The 19,088-nt window shown below is 40.2% G+C and overlaps 1 protein-coding gene across 1 annotated transcript in view; it reads right to left on the bottom strand.

The window, feature by feature from the left end:
• ATP6AP1 (ATPase H+ transporting accessory protein 1) overlaps nucleotides 1–18,338 on the bottom strand; it is a gene marked incomplete at its 5' end in the record, with an annotated part of 58,723 nt that extends 40,385 nt beyond the window's left edge. Inside the window, 5 exons of the mRNA XM_082498456.1 lie at nucleotides 718–761; nucleotides 1,823–2,016; nucleotides 8,619–8,687; nucleotides 8,793–8,919; nucleotides 18,226–18,338. Of these exons, the coding sequence (XP_082354582.1) occupies nucleotides 718–761; nucleotides 1,823–2,016; nucleotides 8,619–8,687; nucleotides 8,793–8,919; nucleotides 18,226–18,338 (547 nt within the window). The remainder of the gene's footprint in view (nucleotides 1–717; nucleotides 762–1,822; nucleotides 2,017–8,618; nucleotides 8,688–8,792; nucleotides 8,920–18,225) is intronic.
• Between the last annotated feature and the right edge of the window lie 750 nt (nucleotides 18,339–19,088).

Here is a 19,088-nt window from a genome sequence, read left to right as displayed (position 1 = left end):
CACTACATGTCCCTGAAACTACGACTACAGTGATTTGCAGACTTTATAACTCGAACCCGAATTTAGAGGAGTGAGTAAAAGCCCTGCAAAAAACCAGATGCCTCTCAGTGCCTCTTTGGTGTATGGCACCTCTTTTTCAGCCAGATGCTAGTCAAGAAAAGTTTTATTATAGTGTTATATGGAGAGATTCAACTTTAACAAGTAGTCTTTAACACCTGCAAAACCAATAAAAGACTCTAAAATCAAATGCTGTGAAGGGCACCAGTATCATTTTACGAAGATTAGAAAAACATTCCCTATTCATTCAGACACCCTCTGTTGAGACCAAGACCTTCGAACTGCCAGTGAGCCTGACACCTCCGGCTCCTGGTGTACAAGGGGAGATCCAAGGAGGCAATCTGAGCCGCACGGAGATGCAGGGTTCATCCTCTGAACTGGGAGGATCTCAGAGCGTGAGCGCAGGCCCATGCCTGAAGCAGAGGTGAATTATCATTGCATTTCAGGTCACAGACCTGTATCCGTTTCAGTAGATTTTGAATCAGACACTCAGTACTTTGACACTAGGATAATTGACTGCTTATAAGTACTGTAGATGGGGGAAAGGAAAAAAATAGTAGCATTACAGCAAACCCCAGGAACTACAGAATACAATCTGCTCAAGTGAAAACACAGACTTAAATAATGAAATGTTAGTTGTATCTTGGTCATATTGCTTACCATTTTCAGTAATTGCTTCCAGGGTGGAAATACCATTTAAACCACTACAAAAAGAGTAGGAGAAAATTAGTTTAAAATCTTTTCTAGGCAAGAACAACGTGAACCAGAAATGTACAAATATACGGACTAGGAAAAGGATTACTGTCAGCATCAGTCCCTCCATTATTCTCTCATCTCCTCCTCATGAGCTTTTTCTTCTCCAAAGGCATTAATAGGACAAGGCCCACATTTTCAGTTGATTTGTCAAACCCCTCAAACTGCCCCAGCTGCAAAGAAGCCAGACTACTGATGTTATTTTGACCAATCTCTGCATAGCTTTCTTTTCATTTGATGTTGGCCCCTTGTCTAACATTTGGGCATGAGATCCTTAAAATGGATAACGTGTCTTTTTTTTTTGTGTAGTGACACTATAGCCGTAACTGCACTTCCTTAGGATACACGCACCATATACCAACTTCTAGAAATGCCCAAATAACAAGCTAGGAAGAAGAAAAAGCAGGAGAAGCTGAGCAGAGGGACTCGATACACCCATGCCTTATATTTTCTAAATATACATTCACCTGAAAGAACAGCCACTCTCTATCTCCTTTAGATCACAGCTGTCATAGGCCTGGAAACATGAAGAATTATAGCCCTCCTCTTCCTTCTAGAGCGATGAAAACCAGTCTTTTTATTCATACTAACTTCAGGTTTGTCTGTATGTTTATTTGCTTGCTTATTTATCCTGCCGGTTTTTTTGACCCCTGGACTGCCTTCTAGCAATTAATTCTGCAGGTTAATCATGTGTTGCATAAAACAATTCAGCCTTTCTGCTAAAAGCGTGTTGCCATTAGGTTTTAATAGTTGTCCTTTGTTCTCATATAACAAGGCAGACAAAATAAGAATGCCTGACTGACTTTCTCAACGTAATTCATCTAATACACCTGGTAAGCTCACCAGGGGACTTTAAAAAACACCGAACTCACCCTTGCAAGAAAAATAACTTTGCTAACCCTGTAAGCTTCCACTTTGTTTTTTTAAAATTTTCTGGATACAAGTGACATTTTCAAAAGCTTTAAAAATCATGCACACATGTGGGTCAGTTTTGTTTGTGACAAGCTCCTACCTGACAAGTGGTTGTAGCTGAACCACCAGTAAGTTTGGTTTAGATGCATTCACTTCCAGCTGAGAGACATCGAGATTAGTTATGTTTGTTAACTTCCAATCTCCTGACTCCTGAAGAAAGCTCAGAAGATACCTGGTAGCTTTGCAGTCAACAGCTGGCAAAACTAAAGATGAAGAAGCAGACTGAAGAATTTCCTGTAACAAATTTATGAACAGTTTATTTACTTGCTTAATAATTAAACACAAACTTTTTTTTTTTTTTTTATGTATCCTTAATTTGATATTCAAGGTGAGGAACAACCCTGGTAAACACTACGTGAGTTCTCACCAGCCTGATGCTGGCTGCGGGCTGCTCCTGGAAAGGGGCAGTGAAGGGACACTTGTGTTGCTCTTGTTCCTGCACCTTGTTGGGTAAGCTTAAGGCACTCAGGGACACCAAATTCTTACTGTCCTTTCCACACATGTGGTGGAAGAGGAGAGACAGGTGATGTAGCAGTTCTCAAGCCAAGGATGTATTGGAAAGACGGGTTATGAACGCTGCCAGAAGCAAAGCTCATCAGATGACCATCTAACTAAGTGCCCTCAGAAGTGAGAAGGACCAGTGTCAGACACCCCAAGTTCCAGCAGCAGTATTCAGTACAGAGTCATACTTTGCATAATCAATACCGTTCCTCTGCATACATCCTGGTGGTACAGCACATGGTACAGACAAGTGTCTAATTTGTAACTATTAATTAAAACAAGCTGCATGTTTCAGGATCTACAGAGCCTCCAGGCACACACGAATAAACTTCATGTCATGTACTTTCTGTCTTTCTGCTCAAAATATCAAAATACAGATTATAAAGCTCAGGCTGAGCTGGTTCAGATCATCATGCATCAGGGTATGTATCCCTTTACTTACAATTTTCATAGCTGACCTTCTGATGAAAATACTTGAGTGAAATGCATTTAAAAACATTCTTGTTCTATGAATTTAAAATCTGCATAGTTGAAAAACTTCCTTTCCAAAGGCTTTTCTTGATAATATAATTAACTTGAAATATCCAGGAAAAGAAAATGCAAGATGGAGACTTGAGAATGATCAAAATTAATGTAAGCCAAATTTAACATGAATATTTGAATATAGTTTTTCATTGAGTCCTAGTTTAGAACTCGTTAACTTTGCTTTCCCATTTTCTACATTTAAGCCTAGATTGAGTCTGTCACTCGATCCAACATTCAGATATTGAAGTTGTTATAGACTCTCTCTCCCCCTCTGACTGATGCAAGTGTTGTAGTGTTGCTAACACTTTTCTCCTCCTACTCTTTTAGCATTTTGTGTGTTCTCTGACTGCCTACCACTTTTTTGACCTGCTCTGGTTCTTTCTAATTGCTCACATGTTTTCCTTCCTAGGCAAAGGTTAGTTGTTTTCACATTTCTATAGATCCTTATAAGGGAATATTATGCAATATTGTCTGAATTGCCAGACTGATAGAAAAATAACTGCAGAAATTGAAATAGAGCAGAAAGCACTGATCTGGTTCACAGGTCTTTGAGAAGCATTTTTAGCACTGTCTGGAAGGAAAGGATGATATGTTTCATTGAATCACAAAACCATAGAATGGTTTGGATTGGAAGGGACCTGAAAGACCACCTAGTTCCAACCCTGCTGCCATGGGCAGGGACACCTCCCACTAGACCAGGTTGCCCAAAGCCCCATCCAGCCTGGCCTTGAACACCTCCAGGGATGGGGCATCCACAGCTTCTCTGGGCAACCTGTCCCAGTGTCTTACCACCCTCATAGTGAAGAATTTCTTCCTGACATCTGATCTAAATCTACCCTCTTCCAGTTTAAAACTGTTACCCCTCGTCCTATCACTACATGCCCTTGTAAAAAGTCCCTCTCCAGCTTTCTTGCAGGCCACTCTCAGATACTGGAAGTCTGCTTTTTTTTTTTCATTTTGGTTTGTTTGCATATATGGATTTCGAGCTAAAATCCTGAGCAATAGAATTTATTTCCAACACTTTAATCCCTTGCCCACTAGAATGGCAGCAGCCACTTCTTCTGAGAATATATATTAAACAGATTACTCATTTATTGTAGAATAAGATATAAAATGCATCATTACTGAGTAATATTCGAATTATGCCTCTGCTCCTAACCAATCCTGCACTGCCATCTGTCTCAGCTTCCAGCCACTAGTATTCAATTGTTTTCCATCTGAAGGGCAGACACATCTGGATATCTACTCTTTAGCCTCAGATAGCCGTTCTGATCCCACGCCTCTGGTTTCTCCTTCTTGACATTTGGCCACCGCACACTTGTCTTTACAATACCCACCTGTTGCTTTATGCATGTAAGAATTTCAAGTACTGTGGATGTTCAAAACATGAGAAGTCCAAAAGAGGGTGGATCATAAAGAGGCTACTGAGAAACACCTGATTTTGCATTCTGCTAAAGAACTAAACAAATAGATACAACCACGCAGTAACGAGGGAGAGGGAGAGGGAGAGGGAGAGGGAGAGGGAGAGGGAGAGGGAGAGGGAGAGGGAGAGGGGAAGAGGAAAGGGAAAGAGGAAATGGAAAGGGGAAGGGGAAGGGGAAGGGGAAGGGGAAGGGGAAGGGAAAAAGGGGAAGGGGAAGGGGAAAGGGAAGGGGAAGGGGAAAGGGAAGGGGAAGGGGAAGGGGAAGGGGAAGGGGAAGGGGAAGGGGAAGGGGAAAAGGGAAAGGGGAAAGGGGAAAAGGGAAAGGGGAAAGGGGAAAGGGGAAGGGGGAAGGGGAAGGGGAAGGGGAAGGGGAAGGGGAAGGGGAAGGGGAAGGGGAAGGGGAAGGGGAAGGGGAAAGGGAAGGGAAAGAGAAAGGGAAAGGGAAAGGGAAAGGGAAAGGGAAAGGGAAAGGGAAAGGGAAAGGGAAAGGGAAAGGGAAAGGGAAAGGGAAAGGGAAAGGGAAAGGGAAAAAACCTCCTATTGAGCTGTTGGAGTGATAGCAGAGCTTCCTACATTAAATGCCAGAATCTATAACCTATCTATGGGCAGCTTACTCTGAGTATGAGTACATTTACTTTCTTAAGTGCCCCCTGAAGCATCTCTCCTGAGTGAAATCTACAAGAAACTTCACTCTTGGATTACATATATACCACTGTTCGGTTTTTTTTTTGTTTTGAAGATAGGTCTGGGATGACTCTGTTCACATTTCTAACCATCCTGAAGCCTAGTAGCTGCACTATGAAAAAGCTGTGCTTGGACTTAATTGCCCAGCTCTGGTTTCGCTGTTACGTTGACTGGATTGATATTACACCTAAGCAATTTGAAGCTGGAATGGAGTATATTTAGATATATCATTAAAAAAATATTCTTAAAATCTTTGTTAAAGACTCATGCATCCGTCTATAAGAGATTGTTCCTCACAATTCTGCTGAAAATCTCTGAAGGAGTCAATAGGCGTGTGCCCCAGGGACCTCCAGCTGACATAGTCCACAAAAGGCACTCAGCACAGTCTTGAAGCAAAGACTCCTAAAAAAATGAAGCAGCTTCAGCGTGAGAGAGGCAGGCTTCACATGCAGGTAGGTAAAGCATAGGTAAAGAGTAGGTAAGGATATAGTAAGCAAGGGGTAGAAAAAAGTATCTGTTCCTGCACTAGGGTCTGTTCTGTCCCATACATTCTTAAATTATCTGGTAAAAAGGCATAAATATTGAGCTAATGAAATCTGCTGCTTAGGCTGAATTATTCAAGATGGTAAAGGCAAATTGCAGAAGCAACTTCTGGTACGAGCTCTTGGGCAACAAAGTAACTGATGAGATTCAATGTAAATTGATTTTAGCAGAGCAGAGGGTGAGAAAAAAAGCAACACTAATTTTATGTACACGATAATAGATAATAGGCTCAGAACTGAGTGTTACTTTTCAGTAATGAAAACTTAAGAGGCACAACAGCTCTTTGAAAATGTCAATTCAGTGGCTGATAGTGATCAGAACTGAAAAATCAAATATTAGTAGTTTTTTGAAAAAGGCTAGAGAACAAAACATCTTCATGTCACTAAATACATCTATAATGAACTTATATCCTGATTATTATGCAGTTCTGCATTCCCCCTTATCAAAAATAATATAATAAAACTAAAAAATGTAAAGAGAAAGGGAACAAAAGACAATTAAAACTATAGCAGGACCTCTGTATCACATGTGACTAAATAGTACTCCTCAGTCTATGACCACTGAGTGAGGATACGATAGAGATATAGAACCAAAAATGGCAATGACTTACAATAATAATTATGCAGCTGCACAGCTGGCCATTAATTGGAATGTGTTACCACACACTGCAGTTCTAAGGAGCTGAGCATTTTTTGGGGAAAGCCAAAGCTAATATTAAAGAAAAATAGTTTGTAGGGTAGGTGACTACATGACAAAAAGGTTCCCCAAGTGCTAATCTTTGTATTTTATTATTTAATTAAAAAGTTCTTTGAATGTCTAAGATAAATAATCTACCTATAAGATTCCTTTTATGTTAACTGGAAATGGAATTCTTTTATTGCATACAAACACTTGGATCCCAAAAGCTCAAAACAGCTGCTAATGTCACTGAACAAACCTAATATCTGCAAATGCCTCTGTGGTTTACAAGCCTATAACTGTTTTACAAATAACGCTTCCTTCTTGTAGTACACATACTGCTACATGCACATATACATTGTAAATAAGATCTCCAGTTTAGGTTTGTGAATAAATTTGCATTTCTGAAGTTCAAAAGGAGGTTACTCAAATGACATGGAACATCTATTGTAACTTAATGAACCACTTGTATAATATAGAGTGTGAAGGTACAAAATTTGTGATTATGCAACATCAAAGATTCTAATTTCCCCAGTGAGAAAATTCAGATCTGACCTTCACTTTGTCCTGTGTGCTGTGAATATTATGACAGAGTCTTTCATAGCACCATTAAGAATGGATTTCTTTCCCAAAGTAGCTCAAGTGGAGTCCAGCTGCTGCAACACCAACTGAGCAAATTTTTGTAGCCTCTGTTACATCCAAGATGGAACTGGATGCTTATAAAGATCCTTTCCCTAAAAGCTACAAGTCTATGCAATAGGCAAAATTCTCCATATGGGCACCTAAGTGAAAAAGAAATATTTAGTTTGTATGTCTCATTTTCTTTCACTCGAGTTACAGCACTTCACCCCCACAATACTATGCCAGAAAAGTATTAAGATTGCCAAGTCCCACGGAACCAATCTAGGAAGTGCTGGAGTTAAGGTGAGCAATTTGTCAAAAGAAAAAAGTTTCTCAGTTCCAAGACAGAAAGGGAACAGAGGCAAGGTCAGAAAGGAAAAAAAAAGCTACTGACATTAATTCAGCTTGTTGAAAACGTGGGTTTAAATCTTTGCTGCGCCAGATACAGACCAAAGATTTACACAATCCTTTGTTTAGCTGAGGATCTCCTCACTAGTCTCAGCAGGTCCCCAGTCCACCCGATTTCTAAACCCATCAGTCTCTGGACTAATCTCTAGTCTTTGGCTATAAACTCTATCTACAGTGCTAATGGAGTCCTGATTACAAGGCAAAAGAAGGAAGTTTTAAATACTTTAATATCCTTCCTCTTAAACGTCCAGGGCCTACTTAAATAAGACCATCACATCATTAGGAGTTTGCAGTGCCTTGTGTACACAGCTTCTAAAATCAAACCGGCTTTGCAGTCAGGCAGCAAGAAAATTTACTCCAGACACAGCCTTGCATAGATTTTAAACCCAAAGCAGATAAGGAATAGCAGAGAAGTGCCAGTACATCTGCCTGTGGGTGCAACCGTTCATCCTTATGCTACAAATTATTATTACTTCCATTCATTCCTCAGAAAACACATGTACATACTGTAAATAGTTGTTTTTCTTCCAGCATCAGTGTTAAAATGCTGTTATATGTCACAGTGATGAAGATGTCCAGCATTGTTGACACAAAGATGTGAGGTTCTTAGATAGTACAGATGTAGAGACAGGTAGTATGCAAATATTTATGTATTTAATTACACATACAGCTTGCCGTGTGGCGCTTGGGAATTTACCCTTCCTCATGTGGTCTAATACCAGTTACCTTACTAATCGCTCTGTTCATCCTGCTCTGCCTACAGGAATGCCGTTATGACTTCCACATGTCAACACTTCCTTTGTCTAATTACAGTTCAGTAAACTGTCGTGCAAGTATGATGTGCACAAAATCTGTAAACCTCCTGAGTGAGAAGATACGTTGGAGTTGCTGCCCAGCTCAGGAGCCCTCTGTCTGTGCTGGAGTTAATTTCAAATTACTCAAATAGCATAGCTTTTTTTCATGAAGATTAAAGCCATCCGGTATCTATAGTCATATATTAACTACATTCAAATATGAAACAGCTAATTCCCTGCACGAGTTGAGAGTTTATTTCTATGAAAATAAAATAGATGTTCAATTCTGAAAATCAGAAATAAATAATTGATTCCTATAACTTCTTTTCTTCTTATGACTTCAAAACAGAGTTTTGGGGTGTCAGTCTGGAAGCTTATATTGTTTTTTACAATACAAAATTGCAGCATGTTTAGGAAAAAATTTGTCAGTTACGATGAATTCTGAAAACCTGATCTTCAGAAATAAAATAGCTACAAAACAATTCTGCAAACTCCATTGATTTCCTTTAACCCATTTTCTTAAACTGAAGTAATCTCAATAAATCATTTAAACAGGAAAACTGCTGCAATTCAGTTTAATTTTCCCAATTATTGTTTGTTTGCATCTTTCTTAAATCTTAAATACTGCATATAAAAAAAGAAAAGAGAGAAATGCTTGCCTGAACATTTTGAAATGGATTCTTGTTACCGTAGGATTCGCTGAGGTACGTGAAATCATCTATGCTAAGCTGAAAAACAAAGGGAGTAGATTGGTGAGAAGGAGCCACGGCATCTCATTTAGGTACAGACTTGCATTTGGCATTGGTGACAGAAAAGGAATCGATGTTACATACTGTATCTTGCAGGAACAGGATGAGGTTTCTGGAATTCTGGGTAAAGACAGGTTGCAAGAGTACAGTCAGCTCCTGTGCTGAGACAACGTGTCCTTCGTGCAAAGCAGTGTCAGGATTCCACTGTAATCTACAACGAAAAAATTTTTTATCTGTAAAATTTGCTGCCAATGATGACACCACTTCTTTCTTTAAATATGCAGCAGCAGGTGATAATACAATCATCTCTGGATTAAGATCAGGTTTATGGTTCAGGTTATTTTCATTCTACTCAAGAGGAAAAGGACGTGCCCGTTTGTGTCCATATCGCATTAAATGTGTTACAGCAGGAATGAAATTGGTCCAACCAAGATAACTGCCTCTTCCTACTCTCTTGTTTGTGTACAACAGCACAGATGCACCTTTCAAAGAATTAGCTACTAAGGGGAAAGAAGAAGAATATGTTGAAAATCCTCAGAAAGAATTCCCAAAGGGAATCCTGCCAGACGTCTTGGTGGCCAGAGAGGAGAACTCAGGCTAGACCACAAGTTGTCATAAACCAGCGTTTTTTGATAAAACCTTTTGTTCAGTAAAAGAGGCTTTTCAGTGTTATTGTAAACAGTGTGTTCTCTCCTAAGGTTTTCGTGATGAAGGAACCTCTCTGCAGAAGCAGCTCAGAAAAGCCACCTTTCCAGAAGCAGGAGCTCTTTTGAACAGAACAGCTCAAGACACCAAGGAAAGCTGACGATGCTTTTGCCAACCTGTCATTGTGAGGACTGGACAGAGAAATAACTCATCTATTTGGTTTTACTACTACCAAAACCAGTTATGGGCAAAACAAGAGGTGGCATTATTCATTCAACACCTGATTGGGATTTTAACAGTGTGCAACGTGGGTCTATAGGGATGAAATTTATTATGAAAATTTTGGTCCTAGGTGTCTTGACTAAGGTAATGTTGTCATTCTGCAGAAAACCCAGAGCTCAAAGCTTAATCTCCCATCTTCCCCAAACGCACATCAGTTGCTTAGGCCTGAGAACTCAGGTATTCCAGACCCTCTAAATGGTTCTAATTACAAAGAATAGAATAAAGAGAATTGCTGTGTGCTGTAGCATCAGCTATTATATGATTGCGATTTGGTGAAGTTGAGAGGCTTATTAAATTTTCTAACCCAACAGCAATTTGAAAATGACCCTAGCACAGCAAGCTTTTATGAATGGAAACAATCTTTGCGGTCTCTGAAGATGGAGGCAGAAGAGAGGTAGTGAACACATAGGGGGGTTTCAGTGTTGTTTCTCAGGTAAGGAAAATCTGTATTTCTCTTCAAGACTTTCCAGTAATTCCAATGAAGATTGCTGAGAGTGAATCGAAAGCGTCTAACTGCACCCACGGCAGAGATAAAAACAGTGCAGTCCTGCAGACCTAGATACCTCCCTCCCTTCAGAGACTGGGGTTTGGGAGAGGGTTAGAGCAAACAGTACACGGGGAAGACTCTTTCAGGACAGTGTGCTGCAAATGTTAAAATTAAATTCTAGTAGATCTTCTGTCTTTCACTTCGCAAGCTTTGGAAGTAAACCCTGCTGTGCAGGAAAGAATTTTTTTCTGTTTGGTAGAAATTATCATTTGCAATTTTCTTAGTTTTGCTCAGCATCTTCATTTCTTTGTTAATTTGTGCTTGGAACTCCATATTAATTTATATTTATGGAGCCAAAGAACTTAGAAATTGTAATAGATATGCCTCAACTTTTCAGAAAAGTCAAACCTCACAAACTCAAATATTTCAGGATAATCTTTAAAAGTAATATATTTGAAAACACAAAAACTCCCGAAGTTTCTGAATGATTATTCAGGAACTAAGTTTCATATTGACTACTTGCATTGGATGGCCACACCAAAATACTAGCGATATTAAAGGAAAAGGAGATAGATAGATTAAAAGATGTTTAAAAATGGCTTGTGTAAAAGAAAATGATAGTGAATATCTTGGTATATTTATTTAAAAAACTAACTAAAGAAATCTATTTCATGCCAAATATTAGGAAAAAATGAATATTTCAACAGCTTTTAAGACTTGCAATTAAGAATAAAAAGTAACAGAAAGCACATGAAACAAAACTAAGTCATTTGCAGCAGCACAATGGCAAAGGTTTTTGTCATGACCTCAAAACCTCAGAAATTTAATGATCCTGTTTTAAAGCATACTTGCTTCTAAGGTATTGTCTGCTCCTTCAAGCAGTTCTTGTTAGCTATTTAGCCTTGGCAAGCACCTTTTGTGAGACTTTTTAACTTCCTAGCAGTCAACTTTAGTAACTTCAGCATCATCTTTAGAGAAATAAATCTACATCAGTTATTTAAGAATTCTATTATAATGCAGCATTTGCCTAATACTTATACTCACCATATTATACACGCACTTATTTCGCTTCTTTTAAATAGTTTGCTATTATCATTGTGCTATAGCACGATGCATGGCAGTAGGCAAAGCTACACTCTTCATTGAATGGGCTGCCACTGTCGGCTGGGTGTAACAATATTCTCACCATGGTTCGGGCGGGAAATAGAATCATAGAATCATAGAATTGTCTAGGTTGGAAGAGACCCTTGGGATCATCGAGTCCAATCATCTACCCTACTCTACAAAGATCTCCCCTACACCATATCCCCCAACACCACATCTAAACGTCTCTTAAACACATCCAGGGATGGTGACTCAACCACCTCCCTGGGCAGTCTATTCCAATGCCCGACCACTCTTTCTGTGAAAAATTCTTTCCTAATGTTCAGTCTGAATCTACCCTGTTGGAGCTTGAAGCCATTCCCTCTTGTTCTGTCATTAATTACCTGTGAGAAGAGACCAGCACCAACCTCTCTACAGTGTCCTTTCAAATAGTTGTAGAGAGTGATGAGGTCTCCTCTCAGCCTCCTCCTCCTCAAACTAAACAGTCCCAGCTCCTTCAACCGCTCCTCATATGATTTGTTTGCTAGGCCCTTCACCAGCTTCGTTGCCCTCCTCTGCACTTGCTCCAGCACCTCGATATCTCTCTTGTATTGAGGTGCCCAAAACTGGACACAATACTCAAGGTGTGGCCTCACCAGTGCTGAGTACAGGGGCACAATCACTTCCCTACTTCTGCTGGCCACGCTATTTCTAATACAAGCCAGGATGCCGTTGGCTTTCTTGGCCACCTGGGCACACTGCCAGCTCATATTCAGCCGCTTGTCAATTAGAACCCCCAGGTCTCTTTCTGCCAGGCAGCTTTCCAGCCACACCTCCCCAAGCCTGTAGCGCTGCATGGGGTTATTGTGGCCCAAGTGCAGGACCTGGCACTTGCCCTTGTAGAAACTCATACCATTGATGTTGGCCCAATGATCCAATCTAAGTCCCTCTGTAGAGCTTCCCTATTCTCCTGGGAATCAACACTCCTGCTTAACTTGGTGTCATCTGCAAACTTGCTGATGATACACCCTATGTCCTTATCGAGATCATCAATAAAGACGCTAAACAGAAATGGTCCCAACACTGAGCCCTGAGGCACAGCACTTGTGACCAGCCGCCAGCTGGATTTAAATCCATTGAGCACCACTCTTTGGGACCTTCCAGTCAGCCAGTGCTTGATCCAGCAGATCATATGTTCATCCAGGCCGTGCAAAGCCAGTTTTTCCGTGAGAATTGTATGGGGGACAGTATCGAATGCTTTTTGAAAGTCCAGGTATACAATATCAACAGCCTTTCCCTCGTCCAATATTCTGGTTATCTTGTCATAGAAGGAGATCAGGTTCATCTGGCAGGACCTGCCTTCCATAAACCCATGCTGACTAGGCCTGATGCCCTGGTTGCCCATTATGTGGGTTTTGATGGCACTCAGGATGACCTGCTCCATGACCTTCCCTGGTATCGGGGTTAGACTGACAGGCCTATAGTTACCTGGATCCTCCTTTTTGTCAGTATGTCAGTATGTTTTACTAGTTGGTTTACTGGAAACTGCAGAGTGAAATGGAGATACATGACTGCCACAGATAATGCACCATGCATAAGCTGAAGGTATGTTTTCCTGAATGCAATGAACTGGTCCATCCCTTTGAACTCTTCACCTCAAGCAGGCAGCAAGGGATCGGTAAGGGATGGCGTAGGATGAGACAGGCAGTAGGCCGACACACGGATTGATTGCTGCTATTGATTGCTCACACAAAATTTTATGTCCAAAGATGCACAGCCTTGTGCAGTCATCTGCACGCCAAGCACAGCAGACTTGACCTCCCCAATGCAGAGCCATCCTGGGGCCCTCAGTTGTGGGAGCTCACAGTGATGACCATCCCTGCAAATGTATGTACTTTCCTGCTGTCTAAAAAGGAGGAAACATAAAACTCCACTGCTCTCTCTTTCCTCTAATAGCCAGAAAATGCACTAAAGAAAGAGGGGAAAGAAAGCTCAGCTTGGTATTCTGCTTCTTTCTTGTCCCTAACTGCTCTGGCATGACAACAAGTTTAAGCATACAGATTTTTCTCTGACCAGAGCTCTTTCTAGGTAGAACTGGGATTTGAGCACTTACTTATTTTTGACGGAAGCAAAGTTTTCAAGATTTCTTGTACCTGGGCCTCCCAGAAGGGCAATGGTAAGATAACAGGACTCCTATCACTCTGACTTGTGAGTTTACATTCTTGCTTTGTAGCTGGCTTCTGAACTCTCTCCTACAAGTTATTCTTGTCAGTTTTCTCTTTCGGTCACCTTATAATTACCATATAAGAAATAATATTTTCTCCTGCTCAGCAGAAGCAAACAAGCTGATTAAAAAAAATTGGAAATTACCTTCAAATACCACTTTTACACACAGAGGTCACATGTCACCATTACTAGCAGTGGCAGTAGAATGAAAACTCATGATCATAGGAAAAAAATTCAAAAAGCTACTCAAGCATGTTAGCACACAGTATCTCCACATAGAAGTCCAATAAAGTTGCAGCTAAAATAATTTTCTGTTTCCACTGTGTCCTTTTTATGTTCCACCCTCTTTCAGCAGATTTTACAGCAAATTCCTTGCAGTTTTAAGAAATACTGCAAATGTAGTATTTGGCATTAATGCCTTCTCAAAGTCACTCATAGTCTGGATTTAGAATCACAGAATCATAGAATGGTTAGAGTTGGAAGGGATCTTGAAAATCATCTAGTTCCAACCCCCCTGCCGTGGGCAGGGACACCTCCCACTAGGCCAGGTTGCTCAAAGCCCCATCCAGCCTGGCCTTGAAGAGATTTGCCAGAACAGGATTAATTTCCCAATATAAGGATAGTATAAATGAAGGTAGTAATATATTTTTAATGACAGTAGGCAAAAATAATTCCTAAAACAAACACATGAGGGGGCAATCACAAAAGCTGATTTTAATGAACTTATTTCCTCAGTCTGCCTCTCTAATCTATGGAGGGAATGAAATTCTTTTGAATAATGGTTCAAAACTGCTAAATCAAGTTTCTTCTGCGTATCTGTGAAGAGGAGAAACCTCTCCATCTTTACTGCTTTGAAAAGCAACCAGGAGATATAAGTTTAAAGGCTAATTTAAGATCAAAGTTAATTTTTCCATGACAAAATTATCTGGAGAATATCCCCTGATGTATTAGTATTAGTTTGTGAAAAGCAGGACACTGTGACCTACTGAGTTATTCCCACTTCATCTTTTTCCGGAGTTCAATGGAGAAAGACTTGTTTGGTAGAAAATATTTATTTTTCTCAAAGTACAGATCTGCATTTTTCTTTCTAGAGGAAAGAGGTAGTTGATTTACTAATGTCCCTGTAAGGATTTATGTCACACTTCCTTTATGCTTTGCACACTGCATGTGTTTGTCAGCTGCAGGTTTCGTCGGTATCTGACATCTAACATTATCTTTAATAGCATGATTACAGTACAATAATAATGCATAAAAGAGAGACTTAAAAGTGTTACATTTTTCTAATATAGCCATTCCTACATATGGCTTTATGGACACTGGCTAATTGTAAAGAGCAAAATGTATTATCCTTCAATTATTCAATATCATATCCTAACAGATAAGCTGGGAGAGGGTGATGGAAAAGATCAGTGAATCTTAGCTTCTGTTGGTCAATGAATCACTGAAGTTTTAAACTGGTGGGAGGTGTTTCCACAAAATGAATAGCAATCCATTGATAATTGCTGCACTTCTTTAGTTACCCTTCCTAAAACTCTTAATAGTAGTTTCCAGATTTCATAAGCCTGTAGACCACACACTGCAAACCTTGCATCCCTGCAAAGTACCAAGATGTAAAGCATGGAGTAAAAGGTTTAGCAAACAAATGCTACTGTTACTGTTTCTTTATTTTGTAAAATAACATAAATCTCCTTTCCCATTGTTTCACTGACTTTCACCAGAGATAATTTCTGCCCCACAAGAACTTCACCTTTCAAAAATGCAAAGGTCATGGTAGGAGGAACGCTTCTTCCAGAAAATGTTCTGTTTCTGGAAACATGAAACTGGTTTAATCAGTCCACTATCCTGATTTTTCTTGCTCTGGATTTGTATAAACGTGAACAATCTGCAGTAGAGCAAGGTGCTAATTACATCTTGCTGGAAAGTTTGCTGTTATGATCACCCTAGATTAAGTGATAAGATTTTGCTTATATTGACAACAGGTCTGTTGTTTATATAAACTACGAAGTAGGACAAAGGAAGCAGTGATCTTTGCTTAGACTCTTAGGATCACTTTTATCCTAAGAAAAACTCTTTCCAACATTTACTTTGCTTTTAAATGCAGAGGTTTAGTACTCTTACATAGGCCTGTGTTGTATAAAGGTGAACAGATTAAGTATTCTGAATATAAAAAAGCCTTGGTGTTGAGACATCCATTTATTTCTTTCAGGTAAAAAAAAAAAAAAAGTCAAAATTACCTAATCAACCTTTATTATCCTATACGTTGTGGCTCCCCAGGGACCAGAGGTTCTGTTTCTGGAAATGCTTGAGATGGGTAGACATATGTCAAATCTGGTATTAATTACTTCTGGGAAAAGGATGCAATGTCCAGGATACTTATGAAAGAAACACAAACAATACCTCCTACACATCTGTTTTCTGTGGCCCTCAATGTTAGAGCATCACATACGAAAAACCAGGAAAGTAGCATGCTTCTATACATTGAGAAATGTCTCCTGAACAACTGAATCAATCTAATTCCTGATGTTAATAGAAATTCTGAATCCTCCAATTGCTGCCTTAAAATTACCACATTAAAAAGCGACAGAAAAGAAAAGAAAAGAAAAGAAAAGAAAAGAAAAGAAAAGAAAAGAAAAGAAAAGAAAAGAAAAGAAAAGAAAAGAAAAGAAAAGAAAAGAAAAGAAAAGAAAAGAAAAGAAAAGAAAAGAAAAGAAAAGAAAAGAAAGGAAAAGAAAAGAAAAGAAAAGAAAAGAAAAGAAAAGAAAAGAAAAGAAAAGAAAAGAAAAGAAAAGAAAAGGAAAAAGGTATTAACAAGATACAGCTCTCAGCTTTAAATTTTAATAAACTTGCCTAAAGACAAAGGAGTTACACTAGGATAAATGGTAGCAGAATTTAGTCTAATTCTCCTCCTAGCAAGATAATTCACAGTGTCTCAAATGGGGTGAAGAACGGCTTGAAGCCTCATGAAAGGTAGAGTGAATCCATCACAACTAGCTGAACCAAGAAGCCATTGGTTTCATTCCTCCCCAGATTACAGAAGAGTAAATCCCAAGTAACACCCTGGGAATTAACAAAGCCAGAAAGATAGAAAAGAATCAAATCCCATGAATTCAGACCTGACAAGAGTTGATGACCAAAGGATTTCAGAAGCAAAACTCCCCCTGCCCCGGCACACATAGCTTGGTCACACCAGCACAGGGACCCAACAGGAGTCCCCGTCACTGCAGCCCCTTCTGTTCAACCTAACAGCAAAATTGTGGGTTAACCTGTGCCCCAAGGACATTGGTGGTACAGGAAGCACGTTATGCTTATGAAGTCACTCAACTGGATTTTGACAAATTCCAAATACTGCTGGTGTTATGGGTTATTTGTATGAGAGAAATTAATAAATACCCGGCTGAGATCAGGCCTGTTGACCTAGGTATAACACGTTTGCTGAGGGTGTGAGATGAACTCTCCACAAGAGGGTTTACAATTTAGATAGACCTGGTTAAGAATGTGGAGGATCTAGGAATTAGGAGGAGAAAGTCAAGTGATTGGAGCCAGGCTCTTTTCAATGGTTCCCAGTGACAGGACAAGGGGTAATGGGCACAAGTTAGAACACAGGAAGTTCCGTTCAAATACACGGAAACAGTTCTTTACGGTGAGGGTGACAGAGCACTGGCACAGGCTGCCCAGGGAGGGTGTGGAGTCCCCTTCTCTGGAGATGTTCAAGACCCGCCTGGATGCAGTCCTGAGTAATGTGCTCTGGGCAATCCTGCTTTGGCAGGGGAGTGGGACTAGATGATCTCTAGAGGTCCCTTCCAACTCTGAAAACTCCGTGATTCTGTGATTACGTGATTTACTCAGGCCAAAGCACGCCTTAGGCAAACATAGGGTACAGAAGATCTGTTGTCACCTTCCCACCCAGAACAGGACTTTGCCCTCACCCCTTCCAATCATCCCTGTGATCCCATAAGCCCCTCAGGAGCCTTTTCATACAAATCTCTTACTGTATTTTGGGGCAGTACTTCCTAGATGCCACCAATGTGCATGCCCTGCAGAGGCAACCGTGTGAGTAAGCGGCGCGTAGTCCTCTGACAACTTTGCATATCCAGTACCCCACCTGAAGCTACTGAGCTCCCTAAGCTGCTATATTTCTGAAAATCCCAAGTAATTATATAAAAACCTTAAAGTCTGTATGAGTAAAATTCCTGGTTGGAAAAAAGGGGTCTATATCTGGCTCTTCCAAGACAAGTTCAAAGTCTTACTTCATAAGTATATGCAAACCCCTGAATTTCACATGTCTGGTTCTGTCAAGACTCTGCAGTTGTTTTTAACAACTGATGTCTATACATACAGCAGTGTATTCTATTTAAAAAAAAAAAAAAACAACCTGCACTAAAAAGAACATTAAAGTGAAAAATCAGGATCCAGGAGTTAGGAAATGCAAGGATTAAGGCTGTCCACACAGTTTTTGGTCAGGTCCTTTTTGCGAGACTGCCTTGTGTTGTGCCTTTAAGTCACGACAACAGTGGAGTTCAAGGTTGCCTTAGGGTGAATAAAGCATATCTACTTCAGATTTGAAGAACAGGGGTTTTATTTACTTCTCACTGCCCAGCTTAGAACACTAAAATTGTAAATAAAAAATGGGTAAATTCAACTGTTAGGTTGTTTGATTGCAGAGAGGCAATTTTATTTATTGGGTAATTTTATTGCCCAGAGGTTATTTACCGCAGCTGACGATATATCATGTATTCTGCACACACACACAGAGCAACAGCGTAAGTAGAGATCCTCTTTTGTTAGATCTCTTACCTCTGAGTTGACCAAAGCAGCATGGGTACGTGGTCCACTGACAGAGACGTTGTGAAGAGCGCGGCGAGGGTGCAGAGCAGCGGGGCTGGAGCAGCGGAGCAGAGCTGCCTCATGACTCCCGGCGAGTTCGTAGGGAACTGGCCGGCTGCAAAGGGAAGTCCGAGCGTACCCACAGCTGCACTTTCCGGTTCAGTTGCAGCACTCCGGATTCAGCTGGGTGAGGTTGCTCTGTAACGACAGTGAGAATTTTCAAAACACGGACTTCCTTAGCTCGAAGTGGGAAGTTATATGCATTTTTAATAACTTTCAGTTTTGTGATTTGAGCAGCTCATAAAACTCTCCGCAGTACAAGCACAGACAGATTCCTATAACATTCTAGTACAAGGGAGAGTCGTGAAGTCCAAACTCCTGTCCTACTGTTTTCTAACTCCCTGATAACTGCAGGCTGATATCAGAGTTGCTCAATTTCAAAATGGAGTTTACAGAAAAGTTTTTGGTACTGCGCAAAATGTATTCTGCAGAACTTCTATCTTCTTCCCCTGCTACATATTATCATGTCCCTCAGCTTAGCTCTTTCACATGTATCGAGAGCTGGTGTCACACATTTGGGTGTTGACAGGTTTGAAATCTGCAGTAAATCTATCTATTGCAGATTCCAGCAAGAAGGAAGAGAGTGAGAAAATGGTACGTTTGGAGTGTATCCACTGAAACATGGAATTGTTCAGCTGTCTTTTGCATGGAGCGATGCTGTCCCAAAAATCAAAAATACCAAAAGTCAGGAGCGAATTATAATCGCTTCAGAACCTGACAGGACTTCAGTATTTCACAAGCCTCATGCGGGATCAAAATAGTCGTAGAGAATT

Source organism: Vanellus vanellus (genome assembly GCF_965231255.1).
Source record: "Vanellus vanellus genome assembly, chromosome: 1".
Taxonomy (NCBI): Eukaryota; Metazoa; Chordata; class Aves; order Charadriiformes; family Charadriidae; genus Vanellus; species Vanellus vanellus.
The sequence above is the reverse complement of the archived record's forward strand: the minus strand, read 5'-3'. Positions and strand labels throughout refer to the sequence as shown.